The sequence below is a fragment of the Amblyomma mixtum genome, chromosome 7, assembly GCF_055824585.1.
Source record: "Amblyomma mixtum isolate Tamu chromosome 7, ASM5582458v1, whole genome shotgun sequence".
NCBI lineage: Eukaryota > Metazoa > Arthropoda > Arachnida > Ixodida > Ixodidae > Amblyomma > Amblyomma mixtum.
Genome location: NC_143018.1, coordinates 60,998,306 through 61,019,841, shown reverse-complemented (window position 1 = coordinate 61,019,841; position 21,536 = coordinate 60,998,306). Strand labels below are relative to the sequence as shown.

The 21,536-nt window shown below is 46.4% G+C and overlaps 1 protein-coding gene across 3 annotated transcripts; it reads right to left on the bottom strand.

The window, feature by feature from the left end:
• Positions 1 to 11,644: 11,644 nt before the first annotated feature.
• Positions 11,645 to 21,435, bottom strand: LOC149336246 (ninjurin-2-like). Of its 3 annotated transcripts, none has more exons than XM_089554677.1 (4): positions 21,264 to 21,397; positions 19,521 to 19,615; positions 14,735 to 14,953; positions 11,645 to 13,172 (listed from the first exon to the last, which is right to left on the bottom strand). In XM_089554677.1, exons 2-4 carry the CDS (start codon positions 19,611 to 19,613, stop codon positions 12,939 to 12,941), a joined length of 546 nt encoding a protein of 181 aa, XP_089410803.1. In that variant the 5' UTR covers positions 19,614 to 19,615; positions 21,264 to 21,397; the 3' UTR covers positions 11,645 to 12,938. The 3 variants fall into 3 exon arrangements, with proteins under 3 accessions (XP_089410803.1, XP_089410804.1, XP_089410805.1); XM_089554678.1 differs by having other exon boundaries at positions 14,735 to 14,950; XM_089554679.1 differs by lacking the exon at positions 19,521 to 19,615 and having other exon boundaries at positions 14,735 to 14,950; positions 21,264 to 21,435.
• Between the last annotated feature and the right edge of the window lie 101 nt (positions 21,436 to 21,536).

The following is a 21,536-nucleotide window of genomic DNA, read 5'->3' as shown; positions in this document are numbered from 1 at the left end:
TCTGGGCGTCAATATATGCGATGCCACCGGCAGCGCCAACGACACAGGGACGCTTCCTCTGTCGTCTCTGCTGACGTCACACGCTGTCGACGACGCGGCGTAGGCGTCTGCGGAGTCGAACTGTCGCGTCCTGTAGGATCTGTACTTGGTGATCGCCGAAGCCTTAACTGCAAACCCCAGCAAGCACAGATAATTGGCCCAATATAGAAATGTACTGGCAAATGCCGGTCCTGTAAATGGCCATTGTGAAACTATTCATTTCCAATATTTAGCCAATTCCCAGTGCTCCTTGGGAGGATGGACCCAGGCTCTCTGCACGTCTTCCGCTGTACATTTCCACGGTCGCTACACATCCGTATGTCTCTCGTCACAGGACCCATCGGCTGTGACGGGGTTAGTACGTACGCGTAGTGCGCGAGGGGTGCTGAGGAAACTGGTTGAATTAACGAGAATTCACACGAAGGAGTGCCCTACATGTTTCGGAAGTACAAAGCATCGAGGGAAGACTTTATTGTTTATTTCTTGTTGCAAAAAAAAAATGGATCTAATAAGGAAAGCTGAACAATTCGAGTAATGTTGTAGGAATTGTTCGGTATATTCACGTATGCAAACTGAAATTACTTGCTTTATTTTGTTCAAAACATTTATTTAATTACTTCATTCATTCGGCGGATATTTCCACCGCCTGGGGTTCTTTAACGAGCGCTGACATTTCTGTGCGATGTCAGTGCACGTTAAAGAACCCCAGGCGGTCGACATTTTCGGAGCCCTTCACTACGGCGTCCCTCGTAGCCTGAGTTGCTTTGGGACGTTAAACCCCATAAACCAAACCGTTCAGGAAAAGAATGAAATGTTAGGGAGAGTTTTTGTCTAGTTGTTATGCAGGCGTTACATTTTTCTGAGCAATGAAACCAGGAACACCTGACGCTCGGGCACTGTCCGAACCTTCCTTCCCTCTACTACGCTTGCATCAATACTTCCCATCCCCACTACTTCCAAACCACCACTGGGGCTGTCTCCCAATGCTGCGAGGTGTTTACAAGTTCTGAAAAATGTGCATCAACAGGATCGAGAACACGTACTTCGATAGAACATTTCGAAAGGCACAGTACTGGACAAAAGCTTATAGGATGCTATTTGCCAGAAAATTTAGTTTTGCGCTCATATGCAAGCTAGGTAAACGCAAAGCATAGAAACATGATGGAACATGCGTGATCGATATGCTAGAATGAATACCAGCTGACTGGCAAGGGAGGCAAAGCAGATTTCTTAAGTGCATTAGCACTAGTTCCCCCACTCGCCAGCTTCGCCATTGTTTGTCTGTCCTTTCCCAGCGTGCCCACTGTGACAGGTGACAGTTCAGTTAATGATTGGTCATTACAGGTTGAACGGGGAGAACAGCCTGGGTATCACAAGCTCCTCCAGTGGCGCCACCTGCCATCGCCGGGCAGTGGCGCATCGCTTACTCGCTGCCCTACTGCGCCAGGAGCGGTATGGCGACTCTCGGGGATCTATGAATGGGATGCAAAAAATGACAAATTCCGCATATATGGGCATTAACTCATCAACGCTATAACGTCATGCGCTTAAGGCTGGAGCTTAAGTCGGAATTCGCCGATTTTCCTCTGAAATCTGCTTGACCTTGAAAGCAGAGCCTCGAACAGAACCGAAGTGCTAGAGCACCTCATTCGTATTAGGTCTAACTGCGCTAAACTATCCGGCATTTTTTTTCCCGCAATGCCCCGTCCCGTACCGTAAACATTTGTTCGTGGCTGGATTTCGCAATTTTACCATTTAGTGGTAGGCTTTCTTGAGGAGGTTTTATCATAAAGGAGGTTTTGATGGTGAAATATTTTACGGCATTCCCCAAGAAGGAGTAGATTTGTTATAAGGGAGTAATTACTCACCGGCAACCACCTAAGAGCAGCCATACATCTACAAAGGGAAGCTATATAGCTTCCTTCAGAAACTTCCTCAGAAAATTGATCCCGGTCCGAAAAATTTGTCCTGGTCCGGACCAGAACGAATTTTTCTTTAACTACGAGGTTTCTGAGGAATCTCTATAGCTTTCTTCTGTAACCATATATGGCTGCGCTTGGGTGGATACCAATGAATAATTACCCCCTTATTAGGAGGCTATGATATTGTTACGTGATGGCTGTAAGCAGCAGAGGTAATCTGCTAGGCACAGGATCGACGGCTTGGGATAGTCGCACAGCACACAAGCGCGCACCTCAACGTCGTCTTCGTTCCGAAACACTTCGTCGTCCACTCAAGGTCCGCAGCAATATTTTGTTTCGGAGGATGCTTGTTATGCATGGCCGTAAGTGGGTCAATAGAAGTCCTTAACGGTCATTTGGGGAAGCAGTTCAGTTTTCACAGTAATGAGCGATTGTTGATGTTTAGGGAGGGTAATAAAGACCATTTGGCACGCTGTGTCGCACCGTGTGGTGCCGAGATACTCTGCACAGATGGCGCTGCTCTTGTCAGAGGCGCTCTCGGGCACAGCAAGCGCTTGTCCATTTGGGCTGCCCGTTGTATAGCTCATTTCGGATCGCGAAAAGGAAAGGAGAGCGTAGTGAAAGGTTCGTGGAGCAGTGGTTTGGGTCTCTTTCGTTGGTCAGGAAGTGACCCGGTGACAAGTTGAGGCGTTTTGGTTGCTGGTGCTTCGCGCTACCAAAGAGTTTCGTGTAGTACAGAGCTATGGCTCCACTTTAGGGAACTTATAATATTAAGACATCTAATTGGATTAGTTCGTACAAGTTATCTGCATTTGAGACACAAACACAGCGCCCCACTGTGTGGGACGTTCCTTGGGGCTCCGCTGTCTTCGTGCTGCTCTGCAACCTCAGAAACTTAAGAGAAGATGGGTGCGCTTCTCCACTTTACCCAGGCTAAAATGCTTGCTCTGCGCTTAGATTATATGCAGTTAATTGAAATAGATCGTTTTTCTTTCATGCACACTGCGCAGGTGCCCCTTTCATGTTCGCTGATCATATCTTTTCCAAACTCAGTTAAATAGGTTAACAAAAAACACAAGCCAATCATTTTGTATTTTTTCATGCAGGTTTATACACAGCCCTCTAAGAGCATAGTGTTCTTCTCCCAAGTGAACGAAGCACTGTAGTTGACTTGCCTCACAACGGTGAAAACTTTTGCGAAAAAAAAAGGCGTAGGTAAAGCAAGAAGAATGCGCGCCTACTATCCCTCATCACGTTCCCGCCGTTCTGGGTTCCCGCCATCGAATCGTTGTGCATCATGCGGGGACACTGAACCCTTAGATCATTTCATTCTCACTTGCCGGCGGTTTGGACGGCACAGAATTGAGTATTTGCAAATCCCTCTCGCTGGATTTGGTCTGCCATTTACTATTCCCGCAATTCTCTCCTTCACTGGTGTGTGAGCTTCTTCACAGGGATGTTATAGATGCTGGGCGATTTTTGTATTAGCACTTCTTTTCCTTTACTTTTCTCTTAAAATTTATGTATTTATAGTTATTACTCTTTAAGTTATTTATTTTAACCCTCACCTTTTTGTTTCTTCCATTTTCATTCCAATCTCCCGATAATCTCTAAAAATTTGTTATTCGCTTTCCCAGACTCCTCGCTTTTATTCAGGAACCTTAAAAGAACGACTTTCTGGGCAAGTTGGTAACTATAATAAAAAGGGGGAATGCTTCACTTTGCCTCGAATCCGCACTCGGAAAATCATGCGCTCACAAGATGCATCTAAGTTTTCAAAACCAATTGGCCAGGCTGTCTACAGCTGGGTTCCCTCGTTCGCTCGTAACGGCTGTCGCTGAAAGTCGGCTGCAGAAGATGAAGATAAGGCTGTGAGAGCTAGGAAAGATGTCCCTCGAGAAGAGGTGGTGCGACCTGTGGTGGTGCCCTACGTGCACAAGTTAGCCCACAATTTGAAAAAGGTCGCGAGCAGGCATGGTGTGCCGCTTGTTTTTTCAGTCCCTGAAAAGCTCGGAAGCCTTTGCTCTCGTATTGAAAGAGGACAAAAAGAAGAGAGAGGGTGTGACACGAAACACAGGCGATCGTTCATGAAGTGCGCCGAAGGAGTTGTGTATGAGATTCCCCTCCCGTGCGGCCGCTCCTATATAGGGCAAACTGGGCGGTGCGTTAACGAGCGAATCAGGGAACACGAAAGAAACGTTGAGCAAAATAAAGAAGGCCCAAATATGCCTAAGCATATAAGGTCCTGCCCGTCACGCTCTTGTGAGCCATGTTTTTCCGGTGCACGAATTCTGTCAAGAAGCAAACATACAAAAGCTGGGGAACTAATCGAAGCTTTTTTTATCGCAAAAAAAGGAATCACGTGCGTCATAGACAAATCCATATCTTTGTACAAGGCTTAGAACAATTTTTTGACCCGTTCGCTATCATATCACCTGTGAAGATGATAGTATTCCTTGCATGTAAGACGGCATACATTTGTGCATGTTGCCTTCGAATAAATCAGTTGTGAGTGGCGCTTCGTCCCGTATTTCTGTCTTGTGTTCTGTCTTTTTTCGCGCCTATAACCAAAGATATTCAGTAACCGTTTGAGATAAGTCTGCATGAATTTTTCTCCCGTTTGGACCTGCACCAAACTCTGGCCAATCCGTCAACGTTTTAAGTGTCATTGCTTCAAAAGCAACAACTACAACAACTTCTTCGTTGTGTTTTCTCCTTTCTACTTTCCGCTCTTCAGTCTTAAATAGGTTAGGTTTATGGGGTTTAACGTCCCAAAGCGACTAAGGCTATGAGAGACGCCGTAGTGGAGGGCTCCGGAAATTTCGACCACCTGGGGTTCTTCAACTTGCACTGACATCGCACAGTACACGGGCCTCAAATTTCTCCTCCAAGGAATTTCTAGCCGCCGCGGCCGGGATCGAACCCGCGTCTTTGGGGTCAGCAGCCGAGTTCAGTCTTAAATAGATTTTCCACATCACATTCGCCTTTTTCTTCCCTCATTGTCTTTCCCTGTTCGTCTAGGTTGACCAGTGTCATCTTCAAAACTTGTATAATTTACCAGAAAAAGACCGCACAACTCCGGGGTACCTTGACCGAAGTAGAGAGTCTGCTTATTGTTAAGGTACCGCGGAGTTACCCGGGAACAGCGCCTCAAGCTGACTGCTCCGAATATTGAGATGGCAACGACGTCGATAGCCAAGCTCATCGTTGCACGCGCATGCAGACGACCGAGGCAGCGACGCGGAGCTAGGTTGGCATTTGTGTCAATCGCAGCGTTCATTTTTCCTTCGGACGCTGCGTTTCGTCTCAAGCAGGCCACGGCGCGACGGAAGTGACGCTTAGCAAGCTACAAAGAACATCGAGGGCAGGTCGCTTCCTGAACGCACCTCGCCTAACCGCCGCCGCATCCGGTTTCCCGCCAAAAGATGCTCTCGTAATCTCCCGTTGCGCGCCGACCTTCCGTTTCCTGTCGGCGGGAAAAAATGTTTCCATCAACGACCTTGGCATCGCCCGTCGCCACTTCGTAGCTTTCTAACGTCGCACCTCCGTTAACGTTGTAGAGCCAACGCTTCTGCACGCAAGGCGAAGGACTGCGCCGTAATCGCTGTGGTTTTGGCGCTCGGTAGTTGTTCCTGTCAAAATGGTGTAAAAGCAGTTAAATATAGATAGTCACAACAGGAGTAAACAGAAGAGATACCACCAGAGATGGCTATCTACATAGACGAAAAACAACTTCATTTACAGCACCTCAATAAGCGTCAATGACGATGTCTTGGGCTTGGCTTACAAGGCCAGCCGGTCCTCCAGCCGGTCGAGGTCAGGATAAGGGCTGCGCGTGGGCGGAGGCGCATGGTGAAGCAGATGGGTTGAAGGGTTACAGGCCGGGAAACTAGTGTTCGAGGGTAGCAAGGAGTTCGATACAATTACTGCAGGAGGGTTGAGAAGCGGTAGCCGTACAGATGAAGGAGGAACGGCACTAACAGGGTACTGCGATGGACTTTTCTTGCAACCCTGATCTATACGAGATATCGTCACTGCTGATTCAGTTAAAGTGGGTTACCGTCTCATACTTTCAAACCCATCTAGATTAATCAGACAGCCCGAAAACACCTTGGCGCGCTAGACGGCAAGCAAACGCAAAAACAAAGTGATGATCGATTTACGTAGTAAGGTCAAATGCGAATTAGTTGCGCTAGCTCTTCAGTTTTAACTACGGTTCCAGTGTTCAGTTCAATGCTTACAGAATGAGTCGTTCGGATAGCGAGAATGAGATAATGGGTCATTGCCTATATATGCAGAATTAATATTCACAGATCCCCTGGGAGTCATCATACCACTCCTGGCGCTGTGGTGCAGCGGTTAAGCTATGTGTCACTGCCCTGCTATAGCAGGTGATGCCACCGGGGGACTTAGGTTGCTTGGACTGGATTGGATTGAGACCCAGGTTGCTCCTCCCGAGCAACCTCCCATGGTTAACTGAACTGCTACATGCCACGGTGGGTAGCGTGCTAGGTGTATATATAATTACGCGCGCACACACCTGGGCAGATTTCCGACAATAAACTCGGTGGGCATGTGAGCAGCCTGCCACAAAGCAGGCTTCAGACAGACAGAGACAGACAGACAGAGATAGACAGAGGTGAGCCGCCTGCCACAGTCAGGCTTCAGACAGACAGAGACAGACAGACAGACAGACAGAGACAGACAGAGACAGACAGAGACAGACAGACAGAGATAGACAGAGACAGACAGAGACAGACAGAGACAGACAGAGACAGACAGACAGAGCCAGAGACACATACAGACAGAGACAGACAGAGACAGACAGACAGAGACAGACAGAGGCAGACAATGTAGAGAGAGACAGAGAAAGACGGACAGACAGACGGACAAACACAGACAGACACAGACAGACGGACAAACACAGACAGAGACAGACAGACACAGACAGACACAGACAGGGACAGACAGACAGACAGAGACAGACAGACGGACAAACAGAGACAGACAGACACAGACAGACACAGACAGACATACAAACACAGACAGGGAGAGACAGACAGACAGACGAACAAGCAACGGCTAAATGCGGGGAATGCCCACTGTAAGTACTAACGCACTAAAAAATGTCGTTCACGGCTCGTATTATTCGCGAATGCTAATTCTTTGTTACGCAGTGCGATTGACTCCTCCGGTTTTCTTGACTTATACTGCCTGGATTGTCCTTCGTTCTACCTTGCATCTGACTCCGCGAATTATTTTGCAGCGAAAGCTCTACTCCCCCCGTACAAGGCTGAAGTTGTGTGGCTATGAAATTTGACCTTCAAACCAGGAAGAGCGGAGGCTTGACTCTGACGTCAAGCCACGTGACTCGCTGCGCCTCTCCACAGCTGTGTATGCAGAGCCGACGGCACTCTCGCAACGGTCGAAAATCGCGTGACTCGCCGTCCGCTGCATAAAAGCTTGTAGTGTGTGCTTACCTTCGTCTGCTTACCTTAACAGAGCTTTCGCTCGTCTTACTAGGTTCAGCTTACTTCTAGGTTCATGTTGTAGACATGTGCAAAACACCCCCCAGGGTAGTTTACACTTCTAAGGCGCATTTCTGGGCCCGCCCGTGCATCGCAGCAACAACCAATTCGTTCGAAATAAACGAGGTGCAAGAGTACTTGAAGAGCCGTCTTCTGTTTTGCAGCAAGATTTGTCCTGCCCCGTGTCTCAAGGTCGCAACATAGGGTGACATCCGGAGAGGAGGAGAACTTGTGGAAAAAGCCTCGGTAACGAGCGGCCATTATATCCGACGGAGAACACTATACAGCACCCCCACCCCTACCACACCGTTGTAGCGAGGAAGATGTGAGGGCGACTACGAAGCTTAGTGAAGCTAAAGGGCTTTTAAAGAGCCGCCACTAGATCTGCTATATTCTTGGAAAGTTTGCATTCCATGGTGTTATCAAGCAGAGGAGTCTCTTGAAACTTAGGTTGACAAACAGCTAACAGCCCTTTGCACCCTGTTTTCATTTTTGCGTCATTTTTGCGTCGGCGCCGCCTAATGGCACTTTTTTTTATAATGTTTCGCTTTTATCGCCGCCCGCACCGATTGCCAGATCCCGGTGATTGCAGGGCCGTAAAGTCATTTGTAGCTTAGCGTGGCGAAGGGCCAAGAAAACAAATAGAATGGAATCGCAATATAACTATCAGGGGCACTCAAAGGACTTACGTGCGAGTAATACGAAATCATTGCAGTTCTATCATAATTCCATTCCAAATTAATTCTAATTCCACTCCAATTCTATTGAAATGTTGTTTGAATTCTGTTCCATTTCTATTTCAATTCTATTCTACTCCTTTGTAGTTGGTGCAGTTGTGAGAACTAGTACTGACTGTTACTGGCCATCATTCCGTATTTTCCGTCTTTGATGACGTCACACCATCTCGAACAATCCTGAGCTTTGTAACTACACCGCTCTTTTGGGCTACGCCGCCTTTTCGTGTCGGGGAGCCACCTGTAGCTTTTGTTTTGGAATTACTTTACTTTATTTATTTATTTCATAATACTGCAGGCCAATAGATTGGCCCATGCAGGAGGGGCTATACAAGGCATTGAAAATGACAAATACAAAGAAAATACATGGGGTTACAAACAATGAGCAGAATAACAAAATACAACGCTCATTCACTCGAGAAAAAGCTTCTCAAGAGCTTTACTAAAATTTGAGGACTGGAAAATGGCCTCGGGAAGAGAGTTCCAGTCGGAAACAGTCCGCGGAAAAAAACTGTGTTTGAATGAGTCAGTCTTTGCAAAAATAGGTTCCAGCAAATGAATTCGTGAATGGTGTGTTCGGCGCGACAATTGTTTGAGAATTACAGGGCGGGGTATGTTTAGCTTATGTGTTAAAAGGTTATGCATAAACAACAGACGGGAAATTTTTCTGCGTACTTCAAGTAATAGAATATGGTTGGTTTTCATTAGCGTTGTAGCTGAGTCTAACCTCCTGTATTTGTTATAAATAAACCTAACCGCTTTCCTTTGCACCATCTCTATCTTGCATATGTCTTTCTTTATGAATGGATCCCATAATACCGAAGCGTACTCTAATCTGGACCTAATGAATGTTGACTATGCAAGGAGTTTAACTTTACTTGGGACATCTTTAAGCTTCCGCCTTAAGTAGCAAAGCTTGGAAAAGGACGAGGAGCAAATGTCTGCAATGTGTGAAGTCCATGTTAAGTCATGAGTTAACGTTACCCCTAAATATTTATATTGCGTAACCTAGTGGATTACATGATTTTGCAGGGTGTAAGAGAAAGAACTAAAATGTTTTTTGCGCGAAATGCGTAAGAGAACAGTTTTATCAAGGTTTAGTTGCATATCCCATTTTACGCACCACTGATGAACACCTAGAAGCGCATTTTGCAACGTGTAGTGATCGTTCTGGTTATTTATGGTCTTAAAAATATGCAATCATCTGCAAAAAGCTTTAAAGAGACATTTCCGGGGATGGAAGCAGACAGATCGTTTATATAGATTAGGAAAAGCAGTGGCCCTAAGACGCTGCCTTGAGGTACACCTGAAGTAACTGGAAGATCGTTAGATCTGCAGCCATTAACGTCTACGTATTGTTTTCTATGTTTAAGATAAGCATGAATCCAGTTGACAAGATAAGTAGGGACGCCAATACTATCTAATTTAGAAATGAGTTTTCCATGAGAAACAGTGTCAAAAGCTTTGCGGCAGTCTAAAAAGAGAACATCAACCTGCCCGGATTTATCAAGAACAACTTGGAATTCATTAACCGTAGAAACCAACTGCGTCACGGTGGACATACCCTTTCTGAAGCCGTGTTGCAAAGCGGATAAAATGTTATTTTCAGCTAGAAACGAATTAAGGTACCCAGAGACTATGTGTTCTATTAACTTACAGCAAGAAGAAGTAATTGAAATCGGTCTGTAGTTAGAAATACTTAGCTTATCTCCTTTTTTATGGATTGGTACAACGCGGGCCATTTTCCAGTCCTCCGGCACATCACCAGAAATTAAAGATACTTGAAATATCTGTGTTAAAAACTCGGATAATTGTGTTGCAAAACGTTTAAGAAAAGCATTTGCAAGCCCATCAGGACCAGAACATTTCTTATCATCAAGTTTACGCAGCATCGACAGAACACCATTCACAGAAATAGCCGGTACGTTACCAAGATCTTCACCTCGAATTCTAGCTGTGGTTGCCCTCTCCGTCAGAAATACGCTTTGAAAGTAAGAGTTCAAAACCTTCTGCAAGCACTGTGCAGTCGGTCACAATGTCGTCATTAATTCGAACCTTACTCAACTGCTCATTCTTTCGACCTAAAAAATTCCTAAACTTTTGGGGATTGCTTCTGATGAATTCGGGGAGCGTCATGTTAAAATAATGAAACTTTGCTGATTTTAACTTTAAGACAAGTTTCTGTTTGAGTAGTTGGAACTGTTGTAATGAAGATATCTTTTTCTTCCTAAGTAGCTTCACTTTGCGTTTCAGTTGAAGAATTTCTCGACTTATCCAAGGATTGCGACGGTTGATATGAACTTTTATAAGTGGAATAAAATGTTCGGTACAGTACTGCACTGCATTCTTAAAGTGATGCCACAAACTATGAACGTCATTCCCGGGAGAGCTGCTTAACAGCATCTGTAAGGCGTCGATGACAGCATTATCATCAGCACGAACGAAGTCCTTTATCATTTTAGCTGGACGCACCCCCGAAGCACCAGGCGAAGCACAACAAAAGTATAAAAGACAATGATCTGATATTCCCGGTTCAACGTCAAGCACTCCATCAAAAAAGGTTTGGCTAACAAAGAATAGGTCTAGCACAGATGTCTGTCTGGTGTATTCACGAACAGCTTGCTTAAGGTTTAAAGAAAACATCAGATCTAAAACAATATCACAGATCTAAAACAATATCACAGATCTAAAACAATATCACCTTTACCGCCGCCGCGGTGGCGCAGTGGACGCTCGGCTGCTGACCCGAAAGACGCGGGTTCGATGCGAGCAGCGTCGGTCGAATTTCGATGGAGGCGCAATTCTAGAGGCCCATGTACTGCGCTATGTCAGTGCACGTTAAAGAACCCCAGGTGGTCGAAAATTCCGGAGCCCTTCACCACGGCGCCCCACATAGCCTCAGTCGCTTTGGGACGTTAAACCTCCTAAGACTATATTACCTTTACCGTGATGTCCAGCCATGAAAGGGTGATTATGACGTCAGCTAGCATCCGCAAACACTGTCACGTTCAGGGCGTCCTTTGTGTCTACTGTAAAACAAATATCTAAAAATAAATTTTACTTTGTTGCGAACGCCAGTATCTACAAAGCCTCTTTGGAAACAAAAGCATTTGGAAGGGAAAAAATGCATGTGTGTCAAGGGGAAACCAAGGGAAAATTTGCTTTATTTAGTGCGTAGGAGTAATGTATACTGCGTGTTCCAGAAGAGGTAACTGCTACCGTCTCGCACCTCCGTGCGAGCTCACGAGAAGCTGAATACCTTGTCATTCTCTTTAGAACAAAGCAGCTGTTTCAGTTCTGTAGCACTTCCCTTTCCGGCACTGGATCACGCAGCTATGCAAAGTATTTGGCGCAGCTGATATTTCCCGAGACGCACATTTCGTTGTTGCGTACGAGAGGTGCAGCATGAATAGCCGAGGGCTCGGCATAAATGCATAAATTTTATTCATGTATCGGCAGGGCGAGTAAAAAAAAACAACAGCAACATTGTTCGTGGGGTTCGCAGTCCATTGTTTTAGTTTTCCTGTGCTTTTTCGTGTAGAAGTGCATACAATCATATATACACACGCTTTTCTGCACCAAGGAAGAGCCTGTTCCAAACCACTGCACATACTAAACCGCTGCGCCGTTACGCATGACATGTTGTAGCGAGCTTTCAAGGCTTTTGCGTCTTTTTGAAGTGTAGGCCAACAAGAGGCCAACAAGTTAAACTGGCAAGAGCAAACGGTTGTTTTCGAACCACAAATTCAACTGCGTAGATAACGTTGTGTTAGTTTCCGCTAGAGTGCTTTCTCTACCAACGCCTCTGCATTCCATATGAAACACAGCCTACCAATGGGCATTGAAGCTTCCTTGGATGTCCTGGAGATGTGTGGGACGTCCTGCGGACGTCCAGTGGAGTTTCAGCGCTTGTTGGGTGACACTAGCTGCCTGTTCTTGCGTACTGCCCGCTACAACAACAGTGCAATTAATGCCGTCTGGTCGAAAATTAGCGAGGGCGTGAGCAAGGTAGGCATGACCCGTAATGCAAAGGAACAAAAGCCCCATCAGCCTCTGTACACTGAGCAGCCTAGTTCAACAGCTCATAAACCGTGGTGCCTGCACCTTGTTCATTAACTAAAACAAGGTACCCGCCTCACTTCTTGCGATCTCGCTTGTAATGGCTCGCCCTTAAGGCAGCGGTGAGTGCAAAAATGCATTCACTTCATGCTTTTTACCAAAACCACCAAGGAAGCTCCCGTATTCAATACTATTGCAAACTAGTAATTTCCATTTGACACGCGAGACTGTAGCCAGTTCCCCAGTTCCTTTTTGCTGAAGGCGAAGGTTAGATTGAGGAGGGTTTGCAGCGGGTGTAGCGCCCCTTCGTTCTCTACTAAAAATGATTTCAATGCGACAGTGGCAATAAACTTGAACGCACAACCTTTGTCACAACTGCCGAGCCCAAGGCGGCTTGCTTCCCGGTCATGTTGCATGACTCGTTCTGCATCGCCCGCGTTCGAAATCCCTTGAATGTGAGAGTAACTCTCGTCCTCACATTGATATGAGCCTCACAAAGGTAAAGACCACAAGCGAGCTCCTTGGGGTCTTTACTTTTGAAACAGGATGCACTCCATTTCTTTGCCTGGAGCACTAAGGAACTCGGAAGGTGTGCTTTCATTCGAGTAGTTCTAGCACGTTGGTGGAAGATAAAAATTTCGACCAATCAGGACGCATCAAAGAGCATAGGTTGTATGTTCCTGGCGATCTTCTATCGCAGGAAAATGGTCTGGGGCTGGATGTTCGTCGTCGTGGTGGCTCAGATCAAACGACGTGCTGAAGATGCTGAGGATGGTCACCACCACTACGAGGACGGTAGCCAGGTTGTTGATGATGTCCGCAGGGCGCCGATGGCATGGCTTGCGGAGGTCGAGGCACCCGAGAATGATCAGCAGGACGCCAACGACAACCTTGGGGCAGAAGCGAGAAGAAAGGGACGTCCACCATACAGTGAGATAACTTAAAAGCAGTTTTAAAATAATGCCTTGATTTGCAACTTTACTGACGTTTTTAAAGAGCTCTGCTGGACCCTGGAAACTTCATGTTTACAAATTGTATTTTAATGTCTTCCTTTATTGTCATTAGTAATGGGTCTTTTGTGCAAGACAGCCAACTTTAAGGGTGGTTTTGTAGGAGCTCTGGAATAAATGCAAACGCAACTTTGGCTTAATTAGCGCCAGAAAGATTGCAGAGGTGCAGGATTTCAAAGCACGGCATATTGCCACCCCAGCTTTTGTTCCACACATGTGTTGTGTCTGGCTGTGTACTGAGCGATAACTGGGCGGCTCCAGAGAATCTCAGAACTGGTACGGGGGACGAAAACGAACTCGGGGGCATTCAGTGAACCTTAGGAGTGGAATGCAATATCACTAGGGATCCCCATTTTTGCTTGTTTGGTATTTCTATGTCAATTCTTATGCGTGTCGGGATTGTTTGTCGTATTCTCGTCAGCACTCAACCGGTCTACTTCGATCACACAGCTGATTCAGCAGAGAAGGTCACAAGGGTGGCGTGACCTCTCAGTCCGGTAGCCCGGTCGTCATATGCCACTTTGTGATCACGCCACAAAGTCACGTGACCTCTTTGGACCAATAATCAATTTCATCCCCCTATCACGCTGGGCACGTCCCTCTCAATCCGATGGGCCGGTCGCCACCTGCCATGGTGGGCAGGTTGCGATGACATCACAAGATCAAGCCACCTTCCATTGGGCCGGTTTCCAAATGCCACCGAGGGCAATTTGTGATGACTTCACAAGGCCACGTGACCTCTCTCGTTCAATTAGAGAATTTCGTCTACGACCTCGGCGGGGTTTTGGTACGACAACTCTAATGGTACCGCATTGAAAAGAAAAAAACGGGACGACTGCTCAGAATATGCTAGCCATGACATCAGGGGCTGTTGCTTTGTAAAAATGACTGGAGACTCTCATTGAAGATAAGCACTAATACAGTATGTGCGTTCCTTCACAATGCTTCAAATGTACTTTTAAGAGGGCCTCTAGCAGAAAACTTCATTGGGCTCAAGCTGCTTGTCCGGTCCAGAGTTAGGTTTGCCCTTAGAAAAATTTCTTTAGACAGGCTACAGACTGACCATAGACTGTTGTCTATAAAGTCTATAGACTGTCTATAGACAAATCCTAGAGAATTGTCTATAGGCAATACAAATCAGTCTAAAGATAATCTTTAGATTTATGGCCACACACTTTTAGTAGATTTTCGTCTTGGGGCAGTCTATATAGATCAGAACAGACAAAAAATAAAGCTATCTATAAGAAGGCAATACACTGTCAATAAGAAATTTACAGACTACCTATAGACCATTTTTATAAAGGTGTGCTCTTGCGGAAATCCTTTAGAGAACGCGCTGCTACGAGGTGCATACTTTTCGGCAGCAAATATCACTCAGATGTGCTTTAAGAGCGAAGTGACCTTGCAAGGCCCGACCAGTGGGCGGTTCCCTTCCCGCTCACCTGCAGCGAGATGGAGATGCTGGCCAACACGACCACGAGCGTGTAGAAGGGGTGGCGGCTGCCCTGCTCCAGGGTGTGCTTCAGCTGCGCCGAGTTCAGCGTCAGCAGGGCCACGTCCAGGAAGCCCTGCGCCACCGTCTTCTTGGTGGCGTACACGTTGGCGTCCACGTCGTCTCCCTCGTCGCCCTCGGCCCCGATACTGTTCGACGGGTCCGCCTGCTTACGAGGGAAGGATGAGATTGTGACGAGAGCAAGCCTGGGGAACACGACCATAATCATCACAATCTCTGGTCACGCCTGCTGTAAGGATGAGACCTCGCCCAGAGATCTCCAAATAGCCCTGCTCTATACCAGCCGTGTCCAGGCTAGCACTGCAAAATTTCTTCATTCCATTTCCTTACCTCCACTGCTCTGCGCTTCCCTTTCCCTGGAATCCTCTCCTTTGCGCTTTTAGTTTGGTGATCTATTCTCCTTATTACTTTCCAACGCCAAAGTCCATTTCCTCCTCTTATTTCCGCTGAGATACCTTTAACGCGATTCCGATCTCTTGTACATGCTGCTTTCCCTCTCCCTCTTAGCTTAGCTCTTGTATTTTCCTTTCCGTAGCTCGCTACCAGTTCACGATTTGATTTATAGGCTTTTCATCAGCCACCAGGTTTTACACCTTCGGGCGCGTACAACTAATACAGTACAACTAATAGTGCAAACTTTAAGCTGTTTTTCCTTAGGCGCGCTCTAAAGCTGCCTACCCCTTCAGTTCGTGTCTATATATCAATTGTACTTCTTAGTCTCGATTATGCATCTATTACCTGAGGCACCTACAACAAACTAACATTAATAAATTAGAAAAGCTACAGAGAAAGGCGGTAAGGTTTATTTATAACAACTTTAAGCAAGCATCAGTTACTGGCTTATCAACAAGAGCTACCTTGTCATCAATAAGTCAAATAAATCGTCTCAGCCGCTGTGAGTTCTTATTTTAAATAATTAAATGGCGATAGAAAACCGACCTTTTCGAAATAATTTCCTTGTCAACCGAATATGCTACAAGGCAAAGAAATCCTTAACAATAACTCCATTTCAGCCGCCCAAGAGCTGTTATTAGTATTCTTTTTCCCCCAGAACCGCAAACGACTGGAAAAACCTTAGTGACACTGAAGTTATCCAGTCATCCCTGACATCATTTACTTCCCTCCTTCGTTAATGTTTTTTGATACTAATGTTTTCTGTTGTTACTTATACTGCTTCAATCTGCCACTGCTTGTGCTTTGGCATTGCATTGTTTTATAGTTTGTTTTTCTCCCACACTGCTAAAACCCCCAGAATGTGGGATTGCATTGTATATGTACAGAGAATTCCGTTTTTATATGGGGGATTTAAAAAAAAAAATCCTGTGAGCAAACTGCTGGCCTAATCGAGAGCAAACTTCGCTCACGGGGTAGCATATTACGGTCTACGTTCTTTGAGACGTAATTAAACGTCGGTACTTGCCTGCATTTCCTGAAATTAAGACAAAACTGCTGTCAACTGAGAGTAAAGCTGTCGCAGACGCGAGCCGAGCAGCTGGCTTGACAGCAGTTGCGGTTGTCATCCGCTTTTAGGGAAAACTAAAGTTCTTGGTCGCTTTAAAGAACAGCTAGCAAGGGAGGTTCTTGAGGCTTCATTCATTCATAAGCTGGGAAGAGATAAGTACAGCCTTTGTCAAAAGTTTGGAGCCCAGGGGGTTTGCTTCTGAGTCTCACTCTGTGGTTCGTGATGCAACTCCAGCGCTCCAAATTCCCTCTGGGTAAGAAGAATTCTGGTTCTGCCTCCTGCAATGGGTAGGACTTCCCAGAATGCTTCAGGAGTCCCACTGCAAGGCTAAGAAGCAAACCCCCTGGGCTCTAAACTTTTGACAAAGACTGTACATCAGTGAAACGTCGGTAGTTCTGCTTCGAAAGGAATCCATCTTTCTAAATTTTAAGTAGTCGCCTTCGCGTTACCGCTCGTAGGTTTGGCACGGGGCTGTCCAGCTCTCGTCATGGTGATTAGGGTCGTGCTAGGTCAGGTTTATCTTTTCGCTTCATCTAATCAGTTGTTGCTGGGCATGCGCGTTTGGTTCCTCGAGCTCAGGAATTCGCTTCATATTTTTCAGTTGTAAGTTAGCGCTGGTCCTGTGTCGTGTGTGTCTCTCGTCCCTGTCTTTTTTTCGCGCTACGCCTCCCTTAGACAGGGCGCGCCATCTGCCGGCAGATGGCGCGCCCTGTCAAGCCAGCTGCTCGGCTCGCGTCTGCGACAGCTTTACTCGCAGTTGACAGCAGTTTTTTCTTAATTTCAGGAAATGCAGGCAAGTACCGACGTTTAATTACGTCTCAAAGAACGTAGACCATAATATTCTGCCCCGTGAGCGAAGTTCGCTCTCGATTAGGCCAGTAGTTTGCTCACAAGAATGTTTGAAATCCCCCAGATAAAAACGGAACTCTCTGTATAAAATAAATAAATAGATATGGCTTCTCACAAATTAATTCTTCAAACTTTAAAATTTGATGCGAAAGCTTGGTTGGCCCTCTAGAATTTGTAACCCTACTTGAGTTTCGCGTGTACGTACTATCGGGGACAAAAGTTTACGGGACTCGAGTTCTTGGAAAAACGTTTATTGTAGCTCCACCTCACTGCTCACTCGCCTGATATTGTTACCAGAGGTAGGAGCATTTAGGCCTTTAATACCTTCATACAGTATAAGGCGACTGCGTAGCGAGGGGGGAGCTGCCACAAACGTTCTTCCAAGTACTCGGGTCCCGCCAACTTTTGTCCCCGATAGTACATTCATGTCAAAAAGAACCTTCGTGAAGAGAGTGCGCGCACTGCGATCCGCTTGCAAGTTCGAAACAGGTACCAGAAAATTCAACGAGCTTTGTCGCCCTCCCGAGGGATGAATAACAGAAAGGTATATAGATGTAGATACCTACAGAATGGAGCCCACTGCTGAGCCCACACAGATTACGCACCTGAATCACGTGACCAAAAATAGCGCATTTTCACTGGCAAAAACAATAATAATTAAAGAGAAAAAAAGACTTCGCTGTCACTGAAACAGCCACCTGCTGCTGTTTTTAATAAAAATGGTAAGGCTTTCACATAGCTAAACTGGGTAAACGTGCGAAAGCGTGTGTTTAGCTTGGTTTGCTCATAGTTTTGCTTTCCTGGGTCGTCGGCACCTCTGGCGACGATATTAGACTCGGGTCAAGCTCTGATCTAGGCTAAGCTGATCTGCCCCGCCGCGGTGGCTCAGTGGTTACGGCGCTCGGCTGCTGACCCGAAAGACGCGGGTTCGATCCCGGCCGCGGCGGCTGAATTTCGATGGAGGCGAAATTCTAGAGGCCCGTGTGCTGTGCGATGTCAGTGCACGTTAAAGAACCCCTGGCGGTCGAAATTTCCGGAGCCCTTCACTACGGCGTCTCTCATAGCCTGAGTTGCTTTGGGACGTTAAACCCCAATAAACTAACTAACTAACTAAGCTGATCTGATCTCTTCGCGCCGCAGATGGAAGTTGATGAAGACGGCGATGTGCAATGCACAACTCGAGGCCTAAGGACATCATCATCATCATCATAATCACCTGTGTTGCAGTTTAACACGAAGCGTGATCGGCTGCGGCGACAGCATGGTGCTCTCGTGCAGTGGCCAGCGAAGATGATCTGCTCTTGCCACCACGTGTTCGAATCCCAATCGCGGCGGTATTTATTATTTATTCATTATTTCACGCAACGGCTAAAGACTGAAAGATCGGTTGACAAGGTTCACGGTCGGAGTTGGTGAGCGTATGAGAGCTTTAGCACTAAAAATCCGACGCCGGATTTTCTGCAGAAATGGAGCCTTAACGCTATCGCACTAAAAAAAAAGCGAGCAGTAGATTTCGAAATAAACAGCTATCAGCCGTAGCAGTCGCTCGGAGCGGTTGTCTAAGTGAACGGCGACGGCTATTGTCACGACCCTTATAAAAATAGTCTACAGACAGTCTATAAACTTCTTATAGACTCTGTTGCCTTCCTATCATCATCATCATCAGCCTGATTACGCCCACTGCAGGGCAAAGGCCTTTCTTATGTCTCTCCAGTTATAAACCTGTCCTTGGCCAGTTGCAGCCACCGCATCCCGGCAAGCTTCTTAATCTCATCCGCCCACCTAACTTTCTGCCTCTCCCTGCTACGTTTGCCTTCTCTTGGAAGCCTCTTGGAAGGGTTCGAATCCCGGTGCCCCGCAATACTCAACCTGGTTAAAAAAAAAAAAAACGCGTGTCGATGGAATTGCATAACCAGGCCTGGAGTGCGGCCTGATCTCGGTGACCAGAACCGACAACGCACTAACCTCACCAGAACAGGATTTGGCCACCCTGGTGTAGTACTTGGCCACAACCTTCTATGAACAAACCAATTAGCCTTTCTATAGAAATTTCTTTTTGTCTATTCATAGTCTATATGCTACCTATAGTCTATAAAAAGTTTACGGCCATAAATCTATAGATTGTCTATAGACTGTCTATAGCATTTGTATTGCCTAAAGACTGTTCTCTAGGATGTGTCTATAGAGAGTCTATGGACTTTATAGACAGAGGCCTATGGACAGAGGCCTAGTATAGACTGTCTAAAAATATTTTGTAAGGACGGTGCGGACAGAGAAACCGAGTTTACAGGCAATCTTCCATCTGCGACCCATTTGGACCGCAATCGCTAATGCCAGCATAGGACCAGCGCTGTGGCTTCGAAATTTTCCCCTCAAAACAGTCAATGCAAGTAGCGTTACCAACCAAAGTTGCCGCTGCTGATATTCTCAGCATCGTCGCTCCTGCTGCTGGCCGCGGAGGCGTCCTGTAAGTCGCTATTGCTCTGCACTGGATCATATCTGAAATTATGATTCGGTACTGCTGACGGAGCAGCAGAGTGGGACCAAAATTCATCACCTGACTCTTAATGACGTGGCAGAAGACAGCGATTACATGCACTCCCTTGTTGGACCGATAACGCATGCGCCAAAGGCTCGAGCAGACGAACTTCTCCCGTCATTTCCCTCGACCTACGCCACCACGAACGTGACAGCCGGCTGACCATGACGTCATGGAGCCCTCCGGCGCTGGCGACAATTAACCGAGACCTTAACTGCCTGTACAAAATCGCTTGTAGTCAATAATTCACTTTTCGCAACTGGTTATTTGAACTCATTGTCATGGTTACTAGGCCTATATGCCTCTTTCGAGGCACAAAAAACAAACGGACTATCAAAAACGTTGCGTCTGTAGCCCTTTATCGTGTACCGGCCGCTAAAAACCTAACTCAGTGGAGGATGCTCACGACACGAAAATGCCTGCGAGAGGTCAAATGAGAGAAGAGTGAAAGGGAACACTTAGGTTTGCATCGATGAACCAGATTTACTTCTGCACCGCACTTGAAACGCAACAAAACGGTGACGCTTCCAGACAATAAAAAAAAAGTTAGAGGGAAAAAGATATGCTTGAGATCTGTACCTGGAATACATTTGTTGTTTGCGTATATTAATAAAGTGTTTCCGTTATGTATTGCTTGATGGCATCACGGTGAGTGTTGCTTGCATTGTCTCACCCGCGACAGGCATTATCGTCTGACTGTCGGCTGAGAAGCAGAGGAGGCGACAATTTCTTATCATCCGCGCACTCGAACACGTATCGAACGTATATCGGGCAAACCGGGCTGGGCATTTATTTGTCCGGCTATTTTGTTTTAACGATCGGATTCTTTCTCTCGATGTTGCTGCTCGTGCGCCGGCATGACCGATACTATACAATGCGCACAGTCGGCATCGAGCGTACTGTTTTCTGTAGCAATATTTTCCTTTTCTGCATAGTCTTCTTCACTTCGCGGCCTCGCCCCTCAGTTATATTACTCCATGTTTATATTGATTTTACAGGCGCGGTTACGTCAGAAAGCACCAGTTATGAGGACGGGGACTCATGCGCGTGTTGAAGGAAGTCAGGGCAAGCGCTGAACCTTACGTAATGTCAACTATTTCGCGCGATTTTTTTCTTTTTTTAACATCGATGTGCTACGCGCGCACGAAATCATGATTACCGTGGGAAGTAGGGCCTCTGTCGTCATGCGGTCGTGTGCTGTCGAGATTACTCTTGGAGCCCGGTCAGGAAAATACATGGTCTGTCTTAAATTCTTGTTATGTGCTCCTTTTGTTTGGGTAATCGCTGAAGGCCGGCAGTATTCTATTTGCATTGGTGATGATAGCATGCTAAGAAACATTTCTGGTATTTTTTACCGGTTCTTGTTGAACGCACTATCTCGCATGCATATCAGCATTCTGTTTTTCGAATACGAATACACATTGAGTGAATGCAAAGGACACGTTCTCTTTGTCCTTCCATTTTCAAGGCATGACAAAACATGTATGCGGAAATTTCGACCCCTGCAAATATGTTAACCATGCTTGCGGATAGTGTTCTAAGCTTAAATATCGCTATTTTTTTTGAACAAAAGGCTTTTAAGGGCAGCGAAAAATGTTCTGTACTCACGTCTTCAGACGCAGACGAGACCGAAACGATGGGCTGGCTGTCCATTTTGCGAGGCCGAGAGGAAATTCCAAGCAGTCGCCGGGCAATAACTGGCGATAGTGGAAGGACCTCTTTGATCCCGAGGGATTAGAGAGTATCCGGAGCAGATATAGCAGTTCGGGGTCTCGATATATGAGCAGAGCTTGGACAACTCTGCTTTGCTTTTGGCCGACGCGGCATGCAAGTGCAGAATGCCGTGCTTTAGCTCAGTTCCGGCCTATCAGCCGCATACCC

What these genes read in the sequence shown, in the direction of transcription:
- LOC149336246 (XM_089554677.1), bottom strand. Translation starts at nt 19,613, where the DNA reads ATGATCCAGTGCAGAGCAATAGCGACTTACAGGACGCCTCCGCGGCCA. An exon ending in TATCAGCAGCGGCAACTTTG is followed by an intron (nt 14,954 to 19,520) that starts GTTGGTAACGCT and finishes TTCCCTCGTAAG; the next exon opens with CAGGCGGACCCGTCGAACAG. An exon ending in GCATCTCCATCTCGCTGCAG is followed by an intron (nt 13,173 to 14,734) that starts GTGAGCGGGAAG and finishes TTCTGCCCCAAG; the next exon opens with GTTGTCGTTGGCGTCCTGCT.